General features: G+C 64.2%; 3 protein-coding genes across 7 annotated transcripts; 1 reads left to right on the top strand and 2 right to left on the bottom strand.

Moving 5' to 3' along the window:
* Positions 1 to 601: 601 nt before the first annotated feature.
* Positions 602 to 2,309, bottom strand: SNAI3 (snail family transcriptional repressor 3). Its single transcript, XM_086621170.1, has 3 exons — positions 2,231 to 2,309; positions 1,146 to 1,535; positions 602 to 783 (listed from the first exon to the last, which is right to left on the bottom strand). The coding sequence occupies exons 1-3, from the start codon at positions 2,307 to 2,309 to the stop codon at positions 602 to 604; spliced, it is 651 nt and encodes a 216-aa protein (XP_086477296.1).
* Positions 2,310 to 5,498: 3,189 nt separating this feature from the next.
* Positions 5,499 to 10,668, bottom strand: RNF166 (ring finger protein 166). 5 transcript variants are annotated; one of them, XM_086620801.1, is made up of 6 exons: positions 10,496 to 10,668; positions 8,890 to 9,046; positions 7,929 to 8,041; positions 7,601 to 7,715; positions 6,890 to 6,997; positions 5,499 to 5,901 (listed from the first exon to the last, which is right to left on the bottom strand). In XM_086620801.1, exons 1-6 carry the CDS (start codon positions 10,666 to 10,668, stop codon positions 5,836 to 5,838), a joined length of 732 nt encoding a protein of 243 aa, XP_086476927.1. In that variant the 3' UTR covers positions 5,499 to 5,835. The 5 variants fall into 5 exon arrangements, with proteins under 5 accessions (XP_086476927.1, XP_086476928.1, XP_086476931.1 ...); XM_086620802.1 differs by lacking the exon at positions 10,496 to 10,668 and adding an exon at positions 10,293 to 10,324; XM_086620805.1 differs by lacking the exon at positions 10,496 to 10,668 and adding an exon at positions 8,183 to 8,394 and having other exon boundaries at positions 8,576 to 8,925.
* Positions 10,669 to 10,784: 116 nt separating this feature from the next.
* CTU2 (cytosolic thiouridylase subunit 2) lies at positions 10,785 to 14,378 on the top strand. Its single transcript, XM_086620915.1, has 15 exons — positions 10,785 to 10,864; positions 11,292 to 11,366; positions 11,573 to 11,651; positions 11,738 to 11,797; positions 11,869 to 11,929; positions 12,179 to 12,288; positions 12,383 to 12,657; positions 12,735 to 12,870; positions 13,005 to 13,136; positions 13,243 to 13,334; positions 13,426 to 13,517; positions 13,606 to 13,693; positions 13,774 to 13,840; positions 13,915 to 13,973; positions 14,058 to 14,378. The coding sequence occupies exons 1-15, from the start codon at positions 10,785 to 10,787 to the stop codon at positions 14,119 to 14,121; spliced, it is 1,470 nt and encodes a 489-aa protein (XP_086477041.1). The 3' UTR covers positions 14,122 to 14,378.
* The last annotated feature ends 167 nt before the right edge of the window (positions 14,379 to 14,545 follow it).

A 14,545-nucleotide genomic window follows, 5' to 3' on the forward strand; every position in this document is an offset into this window, starting at 1 on the left:
CGTTGTCCTGCCAGCGCTGCCCCACTTGGCCAAGCCGGACCCCAGCATGGCACTGGGGCCACACCACCCCGAGCCCAAACAGCCACCAGGTCCCTTTCTCCAGGGCATGAGGCCAGCCGGGCACCCTGCTCCGACCCCTGGCAGTGCTGTCCCCGTTCTCCAGAGGGGCTGACGGCTGGATTCTGACCAGATCCTGCCCCGCGGCTGGTGGGACGCGATGTTGGCACAGCCCCAGCAGCAATAAGGGACACTTTGTCCGCTCACGCCCGTGGTGCCTGGCTCCGCTTTTAATGGCTCCTGCGATGGAAGGAGTAAGAAACCTCCCTGGTGCCCGAGAGCGGTGCGGTGATGCGCCGGGCACCGCGTCCCCCAGCCCCAGAGCCACCAGGGAGCAGCGGTGGGGCTTCGGTGACCCACTGCCCAAGTCCAGACAGTCCTGTGTGACACTTTTGTGTCTCTTCTTGGAGTCTTACACCAGCATGGCATGGTTCAGCATGGCATGGCTTGGCACAGCACGGTGCAGCATGGCACTGCGCAGAGTGGCACGGCACAGCGCAGGGCTCACTGCCCTCCCTGGGGGTGGCTGCCCATGGTGGGGGGCTCAGGATGCCCCACAGCATCCACCCTTCTCGTGCCGGGCCAGCAGCGCCATGCGGGAGAAGGTCCTGGCGCAGGTGTGGCACTGGTACTTCTTGACATCCGAGTGGGTCTGGAGGTGGGCGCGGAGGTTGGAGCGGTCGGCGAAAGCCCGGCTGCAGTGGGGGCAAGCGTAGGGCTTCTCCCCTGTGGGACACACGGTGAGGGCACCCCTATACCCAAGGTCCCCCCCCAAACCTCTGTACCCCGTCCCCTCCTGGGCTGCTCTCACCACCTTTCCCCGTGTCTCCCCCAGACCCCCAGTGCTTCCCTGAAAGCCATCGGTGCCTTCCCGGTGGGCAACACCACAGTGGGACCTGCCGTGGGGTCTCCCACAGGACTCACCAGCACCCCAGCCAGCCCCAGCACCAGGGCTGCACCCACCCCGGGCACATCCCTCCTGGAGAGCAAGCGATGCCAAGCCTGAGCAGATGGCAATTTTGCACCCATCATCCCCAAAAAGCAGAGGTGCCAGTGGGGCCAGCAGCAGCCGGGGGTCCCATCCTTACCTGTGTGGGTGCGGATGTGGCCCTGGAGCAGCCACGGCCGGGAGAAGGCTTTGCCGCAGAGGCGGCAGAGGCAGGGCAGGGTGTGGGTGCGGATGTGCATCTTCAGGGCGCCCAGGCTGGCATACACCCGGGCACAGTGCCGGCAGCGGAAGCTCCGCCAGTGTGGCCCCCGCCGGGGGGGCAGGTTGAGGGTCTGGGTGTCCTTCAGCGGGGTGCCCGGGCTGCGGGGAGCCGTCGGGACAAGAGGATCCTTGGCATCGGGGGGCAGCGGGAGGGAGAAGCGGCTGAGGAGGAGGACGTGGTCTTGCAGGAGGGGGGAAGTGGGGGGCGTGGGGGGCTGGTGGCAGACAGGGACCAGCAGCCCCCCGCAGTCACACGAGCTGCCGACATCTGCGGGAGCAGGGAGAGGGGTTAAGGGATAACAGCCTGCCCACCCAGTCCCTGGAGCCCTCGGGGGGTCATGGGCCCCATGGAGCTCATCGGTACCAGGTCCCCTCTCTGCTCCCACCCCTCTGCATGGCACAACTGATGTACCCACCACAAAACGGAGCAAAACTGGTCCTTCCCCCCCAAAAAAATGGGAGGAGGGAAGTCACTGACACCCCCAGCGCCTGCTGGAGCCCAGCTTGAGCCCAGGTGTTGGCTTGCCTGGGGCTGGAGGCACCCCAAAATCCAGCATCCCCTGGGGCAGCGTGGTGGGGGGGGGGCAGGCACGGTGCTGGTGAGCACCCACTGACCGGCTCCTGCCCCATAGCCCCCCAGCACACAGGGACCCCTGTAGGTGTGGGTGGGATGGGGGTATGTTGGAGGGGAGGGTCCCACCTGCCTAACCCCGGGAAGCCCCCGGGTGACCCCATTCTCCTGCCCTGGCACCATCACCAGCATCTCTGACCAGCTGGCCAAGCCACCCAGGAAGGGGCTGGAAGCAGGGGGCATGGAGCTGGCAGCAAGGAGCACGGAGCCAGAGAGCCCCCCAGCATTGTCCCAAGCTCAGCCAGGAAGCCCCTGTCCACTGCCAGGCGTGGGGTGGTAGCAGGAGCGGGGGTCCCGGTGTCTCCGGTGCAGGTGGAGCCGCGCAGCCTTACCGTGAGCGCGGGTGTCAAGCCGGGCATAGTTGGGGATGCGGGTGCTGGAGGGCTTCTTCACCAAGAAGGAGCGGGGCATGGTTGGATAGGCAGCACGATGGGCACGCCAGGCAGGGCTGTGTCCCCGTGCCGTGTCCCTGCGCCGTGTCCCGGTGCCGTGTCCTGGTGCCGTGTCCCCGCGGGCACCAGCAGGTGCCATAAGGCCCCGGGGCTCATTAGCATGGGCAGCCCCCGGGGAGCTCCGGGGCCAACCGCCGCCCGAGGGCTGGCCTTGGCTGCAGGTGCAAAGGACGGCGTGGGGACAGCCATGTGCCCTGGCACTGCCACCCCACACCCCCCGCAGATGGGCTCCCGCTGCCCGCAGCATCCCCCTGCCCAGCTGGGCTGGCTCGCACCCAGCACGATCCCCCCCGACACCCGGCTGGGGTAGGTCAGAGCGGGCATCTCAGGTCACGGGGACCCCTGACACCCCTTCTCCTGCAGGGACAGGCAGCCACCGGTGCGGCTGCGTGGCCATATGCCTGTCCCCTCCGCCACGGTGGTCTCCTGGCCCCGAAAAGCCTTGTGGGGGCTGTTTGGGGAGGGCTGGGGAGCAGGTAAGGTGGTTCCCCGAGGCTTTTCCTGCCTCCGGGACAGGAGTCACGCTCTAGCCAGCACCAGGACAAAGGTGAATCCCTGTACCCATTCAAGGGGACACCACCAGCTGCCCCCCCAGATCGGTCCCCCAGGGAGGGAGACGCGGACGCAGCCTGTGCCCAAGCCAGCGGGACCGTCTGTGCAGAGCCAGCCCGTGTCCCTGGGGAACCCCGACAGCCCTGTGGGGGCTCGGAGCCAGGACACCTCCCAGGGACACCCAGAGAAGAAACACCCAACACATTCCCCTGGCCAGCGCCCAGCAGGGCTTTGGGGATGGCACGCGGTGCCAAGCGTCCTCCTCGTGTCCTCCCTCCGAGTGCCAGGACCCGGCTGCCAAGGAGGGGGCACGGCTGCCGGCAGCGGCACATGCAGCTGAGGGGATGCCAGGAGGGGTGCTGGGGGATCCCCCCCAGCAGCATGTCAGCCCCGGGCAGGTTTGGCAACAACCAGCAACTGGGAAAGCGGGTTGGGAAGTGCTTGATCTGGGGGAGCCCAGGGCAGGGATGGCAAGGGTGATGAAATGGCATCGCCAAACCCCAGGGCAGCACCACTGCCATTAACGGGAGGAGCTGACGAGTCAGGGACGAAGCTGTAAAGATGAGCCCCATGTTTAGAGAAGGAGCAGCCAAGATAAGCCAGGGTGGGGGGTACACCCACCCCCAGCCGTGTCCCGCACAGCCCAGAGCCGTGGCAGAGACCGCACAGCAAGGGCACCCATGGATGAAACTGCCTTTATTGAGAAAAATGGTTTTCTACAAATATGTCATCGATTTTGTTCTTCTTCAAAAAACAGTACGTCTGGTTAAAAGTTCTAGTTATGCAAAAAGTCGCAGGTAACACACGGACGAGCACGGCCGGTGGCACGGCGGGATCCCTGGCACAGCCCGGCCGGCAGCGGGCAGAGCCGGATCCCACCCTGCGCGAAGCGGGGAGAGGCAGGAGCTGCCTGCGCCCTCGCAGCCCGGGCCTTAAAGTGCTTTACAAAAGCAGCTGTTGCTGCCCCTGCTCTGGCGTTGCGGGGCAGAAAGGAGAAGGAGGAAGATGAGGAAGGAGACAGAGAGGTTGACGGTGCTGTCCCAGAGGCAGGGAGCTCCCTGCAAGCGAGAGCTCTGATGGAGGCTGCTCTGGGATCCGAGGGTCCCAGTCAAGCACGGGATAGGGAAACCCTCCTGGGTCCCTTTTGGGAGATGCCAGTGCTGTCCGTCTCACCAGGGATGGTCCTGGGGCCAGGCAGGTGCTGGCAATGCCATGCTGGCAAGGGGAGACTCTGTCCCCCCTCGTTAGCCCACTTCGAGCGAGGGGAATGGAGCAGCTCCAGCCCCTTCCGTGCCCTCTGCCAGGGTAGCAGACAAGGTCTGCCCGCTCCTCGCAGGGCTGCCAGCAGCACGGGGGAGCTCACAGCCCCAAAAAACACCCAGTACCGTTACATCAAAGTAAAAAACAAGACAGTATTGCTAGAGCAGAGCCAGAGCCGGAGCCAGGTCTCGGATAAACCACAAAAGGGCACTTCTCCGAGCAGGGACATGCAGAGGGATGGTTCTCCCACAGCCCCTCTCTGCAAACCCTTGCTGGAAAGTGGCACGGCAGCTCTGCAGGATCGTGCATCACCACCTCCCCGCAGCTCCTTCGCTGAGAGCCTCGGGCTGATCCCACTGCTGGCGTGACACCAAAGGCCTGGCAGAGGTTCTCTCCCCTCCACCCTCTCCCAGCCCAGCAGAACAAACTCCACCAGCAGCAGGCAGGGCAGAGGGAAGCGACCAAGGGGGAAAAGGTCACCAGGATGCTACGGAGCATCTCTTGGATCAACATCTGCCCAGGTGTGCCCAGTTCCCAGAGAGAGACGTGGGAATAAACACAAGTGGTGCTCAGAAAGTCAGCCCGGTGAGCTGCTTGGCACCCACTCCTCCAGCCGACGAGGTGCTGCTCGGACCTGGCCTCTCCCGCATCACCACCCACCTGCGGAGAAACAGGCGGACAAGGGAAAGGAACAGCCCAGAAATAACCGGCGAGGACACCCGCACGCTTCCCGCGGCCCCGGCACAGTCCCACGTGTTGGCCCAGCATCCAGTTCCTGCCTCCCGTCCCATTTCAAATCCACAGCATGTTCGTTTGTTTAGGTTTTTCTTAAAAAATAGACTTTCTTAATAATGTTCCATAAAAATACTCTTGTCCCCAGTGACGGATATTGCAGTGTGAAGAGTAACAGCTTCTGTTCCCGCTCTATAAACGTGGAAAAGGCATCACGCCGATTAATGTAGAAAAATGCAAGAACTCAGTATCACAAGAGCCGGTACAAAACGAGGAAGGTGAGAGTTTCACTGGACGCCGGGCATCATCCCCGTGGACTCCTCCGAACCCGCTGCCGTCACGGGGCAACCATCTCGTCCTGGGATTCAGCCCGGCCTGCGCAGCAGCTGGCAAAGGAGGCAGCTCCTGCCCGCAGCACGAGGCACGGGACAGAGCGATGTCTCTGGAAACAGCCTTGTAGGGTTTAAAAAAAGATGCTCCGTGCCGTTTTCTTCCTTTTCAAAAAGGACGTGGATGATTGCAGTTTCAAACTAGGGCATTTCTGCATAAAATGCAGCACAGTTTTACGTACCTATTCGATCGCAACAGAGAGCGTGAAGACAAATGGTGCCAAAAAGCATCTAATAATAAATAGATCTGGATACAGGTATATACTCCGTATACGGATATGAAATGCCTAACCGAGGAACGATGCCAGCCCTTCGGTGCTGACTCCTCTCTCCTCCCAGCAGCAGCAGTCTCTGCTCACTCACCGGTCCAGTGCGACGCTGAAGAGACTCCACCTTCTTCAACAAGGTGGGATTTTCCCAGAGGAGAGGGAAGAGAGGCAGCAGCGGGTCTCCGGGGGGACTGACGAGCTCAGTGCCTTCCCGGCAGGAAGGCTGAGTGTGCAAAAGGAGACGGGTGTGAGGGGGGTCCGAACCGATGCTGCACGGTTACCCTCAGTTCTCGGAGAGCGAGAGCGCCAGGGCAGCCTGCAACGCTGCCTCCTCGTCAATGTTATAGTCCTAAAAACAGAGAGGGGCAGTTGGGAGAGTTGGCACGGCCGGGACACACGGCCTCCCTCAAGCAGAGGGGGTGGCCGTGGTAAGGAGCCCTTCCTGCTCCTTATCGTCCCCCTGACGCCATGAGCCTCCATCTCCTTTGGAAAACAGGCCGCAGGAACACCGCGCTTTTTGGGGTGGCCTTTGTGCTCACGGTGCCTCTCCTGCCTGGAATCTGCCAGCATCAGCCCTACTCTTAGACCTGGCAGCGGGCACAGACGAAATGTGCCCACAGGAGAAGCTGCAGCCAAAGGGCAAAGCTTTCCCGCAAGGCCACGGGCTTCTCCAGTGCTCCAGTTCTGCTTTATGCAACACAGCGATCGCTCCCTAAGCGGGGATGTTGCTCTGTGGTGGGTCCCTCTCCCTGACCTCTAACAGCCCTGCACTAAAAGCAGGATGCTAAAAAACCTCCCTTGGTCCCTGCGGCCAAGGCTGGGTGATCACACCCTCACCCCCACACAGGAGGGTCAGCACCTCCCCAGGAGGGGGGCTACGGACAACCCCCCCAAACCCCACGGCTGGGCTGCTCTCCTCCCGCTACTCACGAAGCCTCAAAGAAAAGGGCTTTTGTGCTACAGTTCCTCAGGGGAAGAGTTTAATGGAGTATATGGAGGAAATAACTCATCTCCACAGGCAGCGGTAACATTTCCCTCTCCTCCTTCAGAGACTTTTTCCTGGTGTGCCTCACGGCAACCAGCTCCAGTACCCTGCAGGGTGGGAGTACTGGGGTACTCCAGCCTCACAGCTGTGGGGGTCTCCTGAGCAGGGCTACAAATGTGCCGTGTGCCTCCCGCAAAGCCCAAAAGAGGATCCATCCCACTCCCCTCCCGAGGGGCTGCGCAGCGGAACGGGCTGGTCCCAGCATGGGAAGGGAAGGGCTGGTTTCATCTCCCAGGTGCTTGGCACGGGACACAGCGAAGATGACCCTGTTCCGGCTCAGGGCCATACTCACCACGAAGGTGTCGTAGGAGAACTTGTGCCTGTGGAGGAGGTGCTGGAGGAAGTTGGCGCTCTTGTAGCTGGGGTCCCCCCAGGGCATGGCCGAGCAGACCGGGCACACCTGTAGCGGGCAGGGACGACGGGGGAATCGTGACTCGAAGGGGAATCGTGACTCGTGGGCACAGACCCCTCCATGTCTACCTCCCCCAGGGGGGCTGGTGCTGGCACAGCAGGAGAGGCGAGTGGCAGTCCCCTCTCTCTCACAGAGGGTGTCCCACAGAGGATGTGCTACATAGGGTGGTCCTCCCGCCCCACCAAGCAGATCCCTCGGTGCACACAGCCTCTGGTACACGGCCCAGGCTACTTATAGCCTGATGATAGGTCACACATGCGTGTGCAAGCGCCTCTGAGATGGTGCCAGAGCTGTAAATTCCCTGCCCCAGCCAACCCAGTGTGGATAGGGAGAGAAAACGCAGCACGGCCCGCGTTGCAGGCACAGGGGGACAGAAGCAGCTCGTTCCAGAGAGCCTCTAACAAAGAAGAGGCAGGTCCCCACCTCCCATCAAAGAGATTTAAACCAAACTAAACCAGCTGGAAACACTGCTGTACTTTACATGCAGCAGCAGCAGCTCTGCACGGCAGTGGCCTCGGATACAGCATCAGCTACAGTGGATTTGGATTTCTAGGAGTTACCAGCCCATCCCACCACCCTGGCGTTGCTCACCACTTTGTTGGGGTCGTTGCGGTGGTTCTCCATGCAGTGCTTCACCAGCTCCTGCTGGTCCAGATTCCGGGCCCCGCAGTACGGGCACACGAACGTCGAGCGATTGGGAATATTGCTAAAGAGAACAAGGACGAGCTCAGATGTCCCAGGAAGGGACTGGATCGACTCCTTCCAAACTAACCCAAAAGGAAAAGGTGCTGATCTTTCTCCCTGTGATCGCCCAGCGGAAAGTAAAACACGTGCTGGGATTTTAGGGCTTCTAAGGGAGGGGAGCGCTGGTGCGGTCTGCACGGAGGGACGCGTTTCCCTACCCGACACGCAGCAGTACCTGGGAATAGGCTGGGAGGTGGGGACGACTGGAACGAACTTGGGGCAGTTGGCCATCTGCTCCTGCACCTTCGTGCAGGACGAGACGTGAGAGCGCATTTTCGCCAGGGTCACCTGGAGAATGAGGAGAGAAAAAACGTTCCCGGAGGCTGCAGGAACACCTTCCAGATGCAGCGCTGGAGCCTCTGCTACGGCTTGGGAGAGCAGTTTTACCAACACCAGAGGGAACACTGCTCTGCGCAGGATGACCCTCACCAGTGTGGAAATGCTGGTACCAGCCTGTCCTTCCTTGCAGGATGGAGATTTGGGGCTCTGTGCTCAGCGCACGCGTCCCCAGAGGTCACACACAAGCCACCCAGGCTGCATTATTGTAGCACTAGCTCCATTTTCCTTTGCAAAGGAGGAATTGCTGACAGGTGGAAATCCAAACTGCTTGGACACCGCACGGGATCGTTCCTGGTCCACAGCTGGCGAGTTACAAGAAGATCCCCAAAGTTAAGGGAAGCCAGAAAGCACGTTAGTGGAGATGCACCATGAATCCCAGCTTTACAGCCGGTCCCGGACCAGACTGCCCCAGGCCACGCCGCTGGTTCAGCTCCCTTACGGCCGTTGGGATCACGGAGCCTTAAGCAAGAGCTGAATCCTCACCCTCGTTAGGAGCAGCAGCAGAGCTGGTGTGTCTCAGTCTCTCCCGTGTCGCAGGAAAACCTCAGCCTGCTTCTGAAGGTCCCCGCTGTCTAATAATAGCTCCAGTCTGCTGACAAAGGCAGCTAGGAGAGAGCTCCTCCATCCCCACGCAGCCTCCCGCGCCCGGCCCACGGACACGCAGGGGACACCCAGTTTGGGGACCCATCCAACGGGGGACTCTGCGAACTCAACTGCGGGAAGCAAGCGACCTCCTTCCCGCGGGATCAGGGGACGCAGCGGGACGCGGACAGGCAGCCTTCCCCCGCGAGCTTTACCTTCTTGCTGCAGCCTCTGCAGGGAGCCTTGTAGGACGACAGCTGTTTCTCCACGCTGGAAGCCTTCTCCACCTTCTTGGGATCGAAGGGCATGCGGCAGAGCGGGCAGAGCGGGGATGGCACTTGCAGGCAGGGCTGCAGGCACTCCCCGCAAAACCTGGGGGGGCACAGAGAGCAGCGCTGAGGGGCACCGCAGTGGCAGAGCACGCCCCCTCCCAAGGACGTCTGCATGCCCCAGGCTGCAGGGCAGCCCCAAAACCCAGGGATCGGCATCTCCACTGGGAGAACTGGACAGAACTGGGAGACTGGGAGAGGGCGCGGGGAGGCCAGGCACAGCCCGAGCCCTGAAGGAGCTCCCTGGATGTGAAGCTGGGGTGCAGCCAACGCCGCTGCTCCGAGACCTGGGGGCAGATTTGAACAGAGCGGAACAAAAATGGGTGCTGAGCATCCAGGCCCCGCGGGAATGAAGCTGGCGAGCACAGAGAGCCTGGCTCACCTCCCTCCAAGGTCCTTGCCCTGCGGGAGAGGAAGCACAGGAAGGCGCCCCAGGGCAGGAGGCAAACGGCTCCAGTTGTCACCACGTCCCCCCCACCAGCTCAGGTCACCCAGAATGGGGCAACGGAATGCTGCTACACCTCTGCTGCTGCAGCGGGAGCGGGCATGGCGGGCAAATCATAGAATCATGGAATGGTTTGGGTTGGAAGGCAGCTCAAATGTCATCTAGTTCCAATCCCCCAGGGACACCTTCCACTACACCAGGTTGCCCAAAGCCCCATCCAACCTGGCCTTGAACACTTCCAGGGATGGGGCAGCCACAGCTTCTCTGGGCAACCTGTGCCAGTGCCTCAGCACCCTCAGAGGGAAGAATTTCTTCCTTAGATCCCATCGAAATCTCCCCTTTCAGTTTAAAGCCATTGCCCCGTGTCCTGTCACCACACCCCCTTGTCCAAAGCCCCTCTCCAGCTTTCCTGTAAGCCCCTTGCCCCAGCTCCTTGGCATCACCCCTGTGAAGTGCCCCAGTGCCCCCAGCCCCAAATAAACTGGAAGGGGGGGGAGGGGGGAAGAGCGAGACCGCATCAGGGCACCAAGCAAAGCCACGGCCTCAACGGGAGACTGGGGTGTCCCAAAACCAGGCTGTGAAAGGGGGACAGGGAGATGTCGCCGGAACGCTGGGGTGATGAGCAGACCCCAGCTCCCCACGGTGGCACCCCGGGTGGCCTCTTGCTGGGCACAGCACCCACGGGTGGCTCAGACAGGGGGATCGGGACACGATTCCCACCCAGGCGAGGCTCCAGCCGGCGCTGCCAGGGTTGCGGGGAGCGGGAGATGCGGGAAGCAGGAACCGGGTTTGGGCACAGGGGGAGAAGGGGTCGGGGTGCCCAGCGGGGGAAGGACGCACCCACCCCTCGCTGGGCATCACGCAGCTCCCCGGGCGGGCAAGGGGTCCGGGATGGCGGCAAGGCGCCCGGTGCTGGGGGCGGCACGGGGGTCCCGGGGCCGGCCGGAGCCGCAGGCAGCGGGGTCCCGGTGCAAGACGGGGGGGAGGGGGGGGCGCCGGGGGTCGGGCCGGGGGTCCCCGCCGCCCCCGCCCCGGGCCCCCGCTCACGTGTGCCCGCAGCCCGCGATGCCGACGGCGCGGTGGAACACCTCCAGGCAGATGGGGCAGCTGAACTGCGCCTCCAGCGCCTCGGCCGCCGCGCCGGCGGCGGGCGGCGGCCGCGGGGACCCGCCCGGGGCCTGGGGCCGCTGCGCCGCCGCCACCAGCAGGTTCCGGAACATGGCGGCGGCGGCGGCGGGGGGGGGGGGGGCGGCGGGGGGTGGGAGGGGGCGGGACGTTCCCGCGCGTCATCGCCGCGCGCCGGGAGCGGGGCCGGACGGGGCCGGACGGCGCCGCCATGTGCGAGGCGGCGGGGGACGATGGAGGGTGCGGGGCGGACACGGCACCGGCACGGCGCCGCCGCGCCCCGGCAGACAGGTGGGAGGTCGAGCCGGGACCCGGGGCTGTCCCCGGTACCCCCCCCGGTACCCCCCCCATCCCCTCCGTGCTGCCTCCGGTCCCTCCCCAGTACTCCCCCAGCACTCCCCGGAGCTGCCTCTCGTGCTGATCCCAGTACCCGCCCTGTGCTCCCCTCGGTAAACCACCGGTGCCATCCCAGTACCCCCCAATACTGACCCGGTATCCCTCCAGTACTGCTTTCCGTTGCCATCTCCGATATCCCCCCGGTGCTACCCCCACTATCCTCCCCACTATCTCCCGGTGCTACTTCCAGTAACCCCCAGTAATGTCCCGGGTACTCATTGGTGCCGCCCCGGGGATCGGGATCGCTGCCTCCCGCGCCCGGTACCGCCCCCGGAGTGTGTCGGGGACCGGTGCCCCCAGTGACCCCCCGTGTCCCCCGCAGCCACCCGCGGCCCTGCGTGAAGTGCGGGAACGGCTCCGCCGCCCTCGTCATCCGCCTCGGGGACGCCTTCTGCCGGTGAGGGACCGCGACCGGGACCGGGACGGGATGGGGGCTGCGATGTGCGGGGCCACGGGGCTCGGACATCAAGGCTTGGGGGCAGGGGGCTTGGGGACTTTGGGGCTGGGGGAAATGGGGGCTTGCGGACATTGGGGCTGGGGGACACTGGGGCTGGGGACATGGGACACCCGGTGGCTCAGGGCCGTGCCCCCACGTCCCCGCAGCGACTGCTTCCGCGAGTACTTTGTGCACAAGTTCCGCGCGATGCTGGGCAAGAACCGCGTCATCTTCCCAGGAGAGAAGGTACCAGGGGGGTGGGGGGGAAAAGGGACTTGGGGGGGACCTGGGTGTTGTTGCTGAGGCTGATGACCCTCATCATGTCCCTGCAGGTGCTGCTGGCTCTGTCGGGGGGGCCAGCCTCCAGCGCCATGCTTCGGCAGGTCCAGGAGGTGAGTGGGGGCAATGGGAGGGTCTGGGGGGGCACAGCTCACCCACCTGCCTCATCCTGCACCTCTGCCAGGGGCTCAGCCGGGAGACAGCCAAGAGGCTCCGCTTCGTCCCCAGCCTCATCTATGTTGATGGTAAGGATTAGCCCCGCTGCCTGTTTGCTGCCTGTTCCCTGCCCAGCTGCCTACACCCTGCCCCGGTGCCCATTCCCAGCCCTGCTGCCCGTTCCCTGCCCCATCCTGGCCCCACTGCCTATTCTCTGCCCCAGTGCCCACTCCCAGGGCATGGTCCATCTGCGCTGGCGCTGCCGCCAAGCTCAGAGTGTCCTCCTCGCCCTGCGGATGGGCTGGGTGCCCCTTCCTCGCTGCCCGCCTGCCTTGCAGAGGGAGCGGTGCGTGGGCAGAGCGCGGCGCAGCGGGAGCAGAGCCTGGCCCACATGGAGACCCTGCTGCAGGCGACTGGCTTCCCCTACTACCTGGCCCACCTGGAGCAGGTATGGGAGTGGCAGGGGGGACACACATGCTGCGGTGAGGGGGACATGCCTGGCCGCCCCCAACACCCTCCTGGTATCCATCTCTGCTCCACAGGCGCTGGAGCTGCCTGCATCCATCCTGCGCCCTGGGCTGGGGGGGTCTGGCGAGCCTGGCCCCTCCTACAAGGAGGCTGTAGAGGGCTTCATTCAGCAGCAGTGGCAGGAGGGGGACGGGGACAGTGGCACCTCGCTGCCTGGCACCCAGGACACACCGGCAGAGACCCCACCTGCCTCCTGCCTGCCCCTCGCTGCCCGCACCCAGGAGCTGCTGCAGCTCTTCGAGGCCGTGGAGACGACGACAGCGAGAGAGGAGCTGCTGCAGATGCTGCGGTGAGGGACCGATCCTGCCCAGCACTGGCACCGGGCATGGCACAGTAGCTCTGAGCCAGCGTCACCTTGTCCCCCAGGACCCACCTCATCCTGCAGACAGCCCGGACCAGGGGCTACACCAAGGTGATGACGGGCGAGAGCTGTACCCGTGTGGCCATCAAGCTCCTCACCAACCTGGCGCTGGGTCGCGGTGCCTTCCTCGCCGTCGACACGGTGAGCAGCCCGCCGGCACCCTGTCCCCGAGCCGCGAACGGCCATCCACGCCTGTAGGGGTGACACAATGCCTTGGGGGGTGGGAGTGTGTGGCTTGGGGGTGGCACGGTCCCTCGGCAACCACGCACCCGCAGGGCTTCGTGGACGACCGCCACGGCGACGTGACAGTGGTGCGTCCCATGCGGGAGTACATGGCCAAGGAGATCGTCTTCTACAACCACTTCTTCGACGTCCCCACCATCGTCATGCCACCCCTCCTCACCAAGGTAGGGACATCCTCTGTCCTCCGTGGGAGGATCCCGAGCTCCGTGTCCGCACGGCGGGGACGGGACGCCCCCGTCCCACCCCTGCCCTCTCCACTTGCCCCGCCAGCGCCGGGAGAAGCCCAGCATCCACCGTCTGATAGAGCGCTTCCTCCTGGGGCTGCAGGAGGACTTCCCCTCTACCATCAGCACCGTCTACCGGTACAGCGTCCCCTGCACAGGGGCACCCCAGGGTGATGGGGGGGTCGGGGTGAGTGGGGTGCACCCACTCACCCCTCTACGTTGGCTGCAGGACGGGTGAGAAGCTGAGCCCGGCTCCGGCCAAGGCGAGCAGCGAGTCGGAGCGCTGCCTGCTCTGCCTGTGCGCCCTGGACATCACCGGGGGTGAGTGGGGCAGGCGGTGCGGGGGTGAGGGGAATTATGGGGTGCAGCTGTGGACCCCCAGTCACACCCCTGCCCTCTGCTCTTGCAGAGGAAGAGTTGGCCGTGGAGCCCACGCTGATCATGGAGGAGCCAGAGCCAGCGGAGGACGGGTGCTGCCAGGATGCCATGGCAGCAGGGTGAGCACGCGGGCAGGGGGGATGCCATGCTAGCACCGGGACCACCCCGCCGGTACCACTGAGGGTCTGTGTTCCCGCAGGGCTGAGAGCAAAGCTGCCTTCATCCCGCTGCTATGCTACAGCTGCCGCCTCACCTTCAAGGAACTGGTAAGGCTTCGGGGGGGCAGTGGGGCAGCTCTCCTCGGGGATGGGGGTCCCCATTTACAGCCCCTCTCTTGCAGGGCCCCCCTGCCACGCTGCCGCCCTACGTGCGCGCCGAGGCTCAGCGCAGGATCCGCAGGTAGGGGAGGACGGGGGTCTCCTCCCCACCAGCTCAGCCCCCGATGCCACGTCTGTCCATTCGTGCCGTGTCCGTCCCTTGCAGGGCCGAGATGAAGGAGCAGAGCCAGGAGGTCTTGCTGGAGGATGAGGAGCCCGGCAAGAGGTGAAGGACCTGGGGACAGCGGGGGATGCAGACCCCTGTCCCTCTGGGGCACTGGTGGGGCAGGGGGCCACCTCCCCAGGACTGTGGGGTACCAGAGCCCCCAGAGACCCCTGGCACCCAGACAGCTGCTTTTACACCCCATTTTTGGTTACAGCTGGGGGGCAGGGAGAGGCCCCCAGCCCCCATTTGGGGAGGGGGCAGGGGTGCTGGTACCCGCAGGACAGCAGGTCCCCAGTCCCACCCCTCCCCGTCCCAGCCGCGGTCAGCTGGGGGGGCCTCAGCTTTGTTTTATTAGATATCTGTATAAATAAACCATTTGAATTAATAAAAAACCAACAAACAACAAAACCAAAGTCACAACAAGTGTCTAGAGTCCAGCTGGGGCTGCCAGCCCCCACCCCGAGCTGGGGGGGGCTATGACCCAGGGC

Source organism: Tauraco erythrolophus, chromosome 15, assembly GCF_009769465.1.
Source record: "Tauraco erythrolophus isolate bTauEry1 chromosome 15, bTauEry1.pri, whole genome shotgun sequence".
Lineage (NCBI taxonomy): Eukaryota > Metazoa > Chordata > Aves > Musophagiformes > Musophagidae > Tauraco > Tauraco erythrolophus.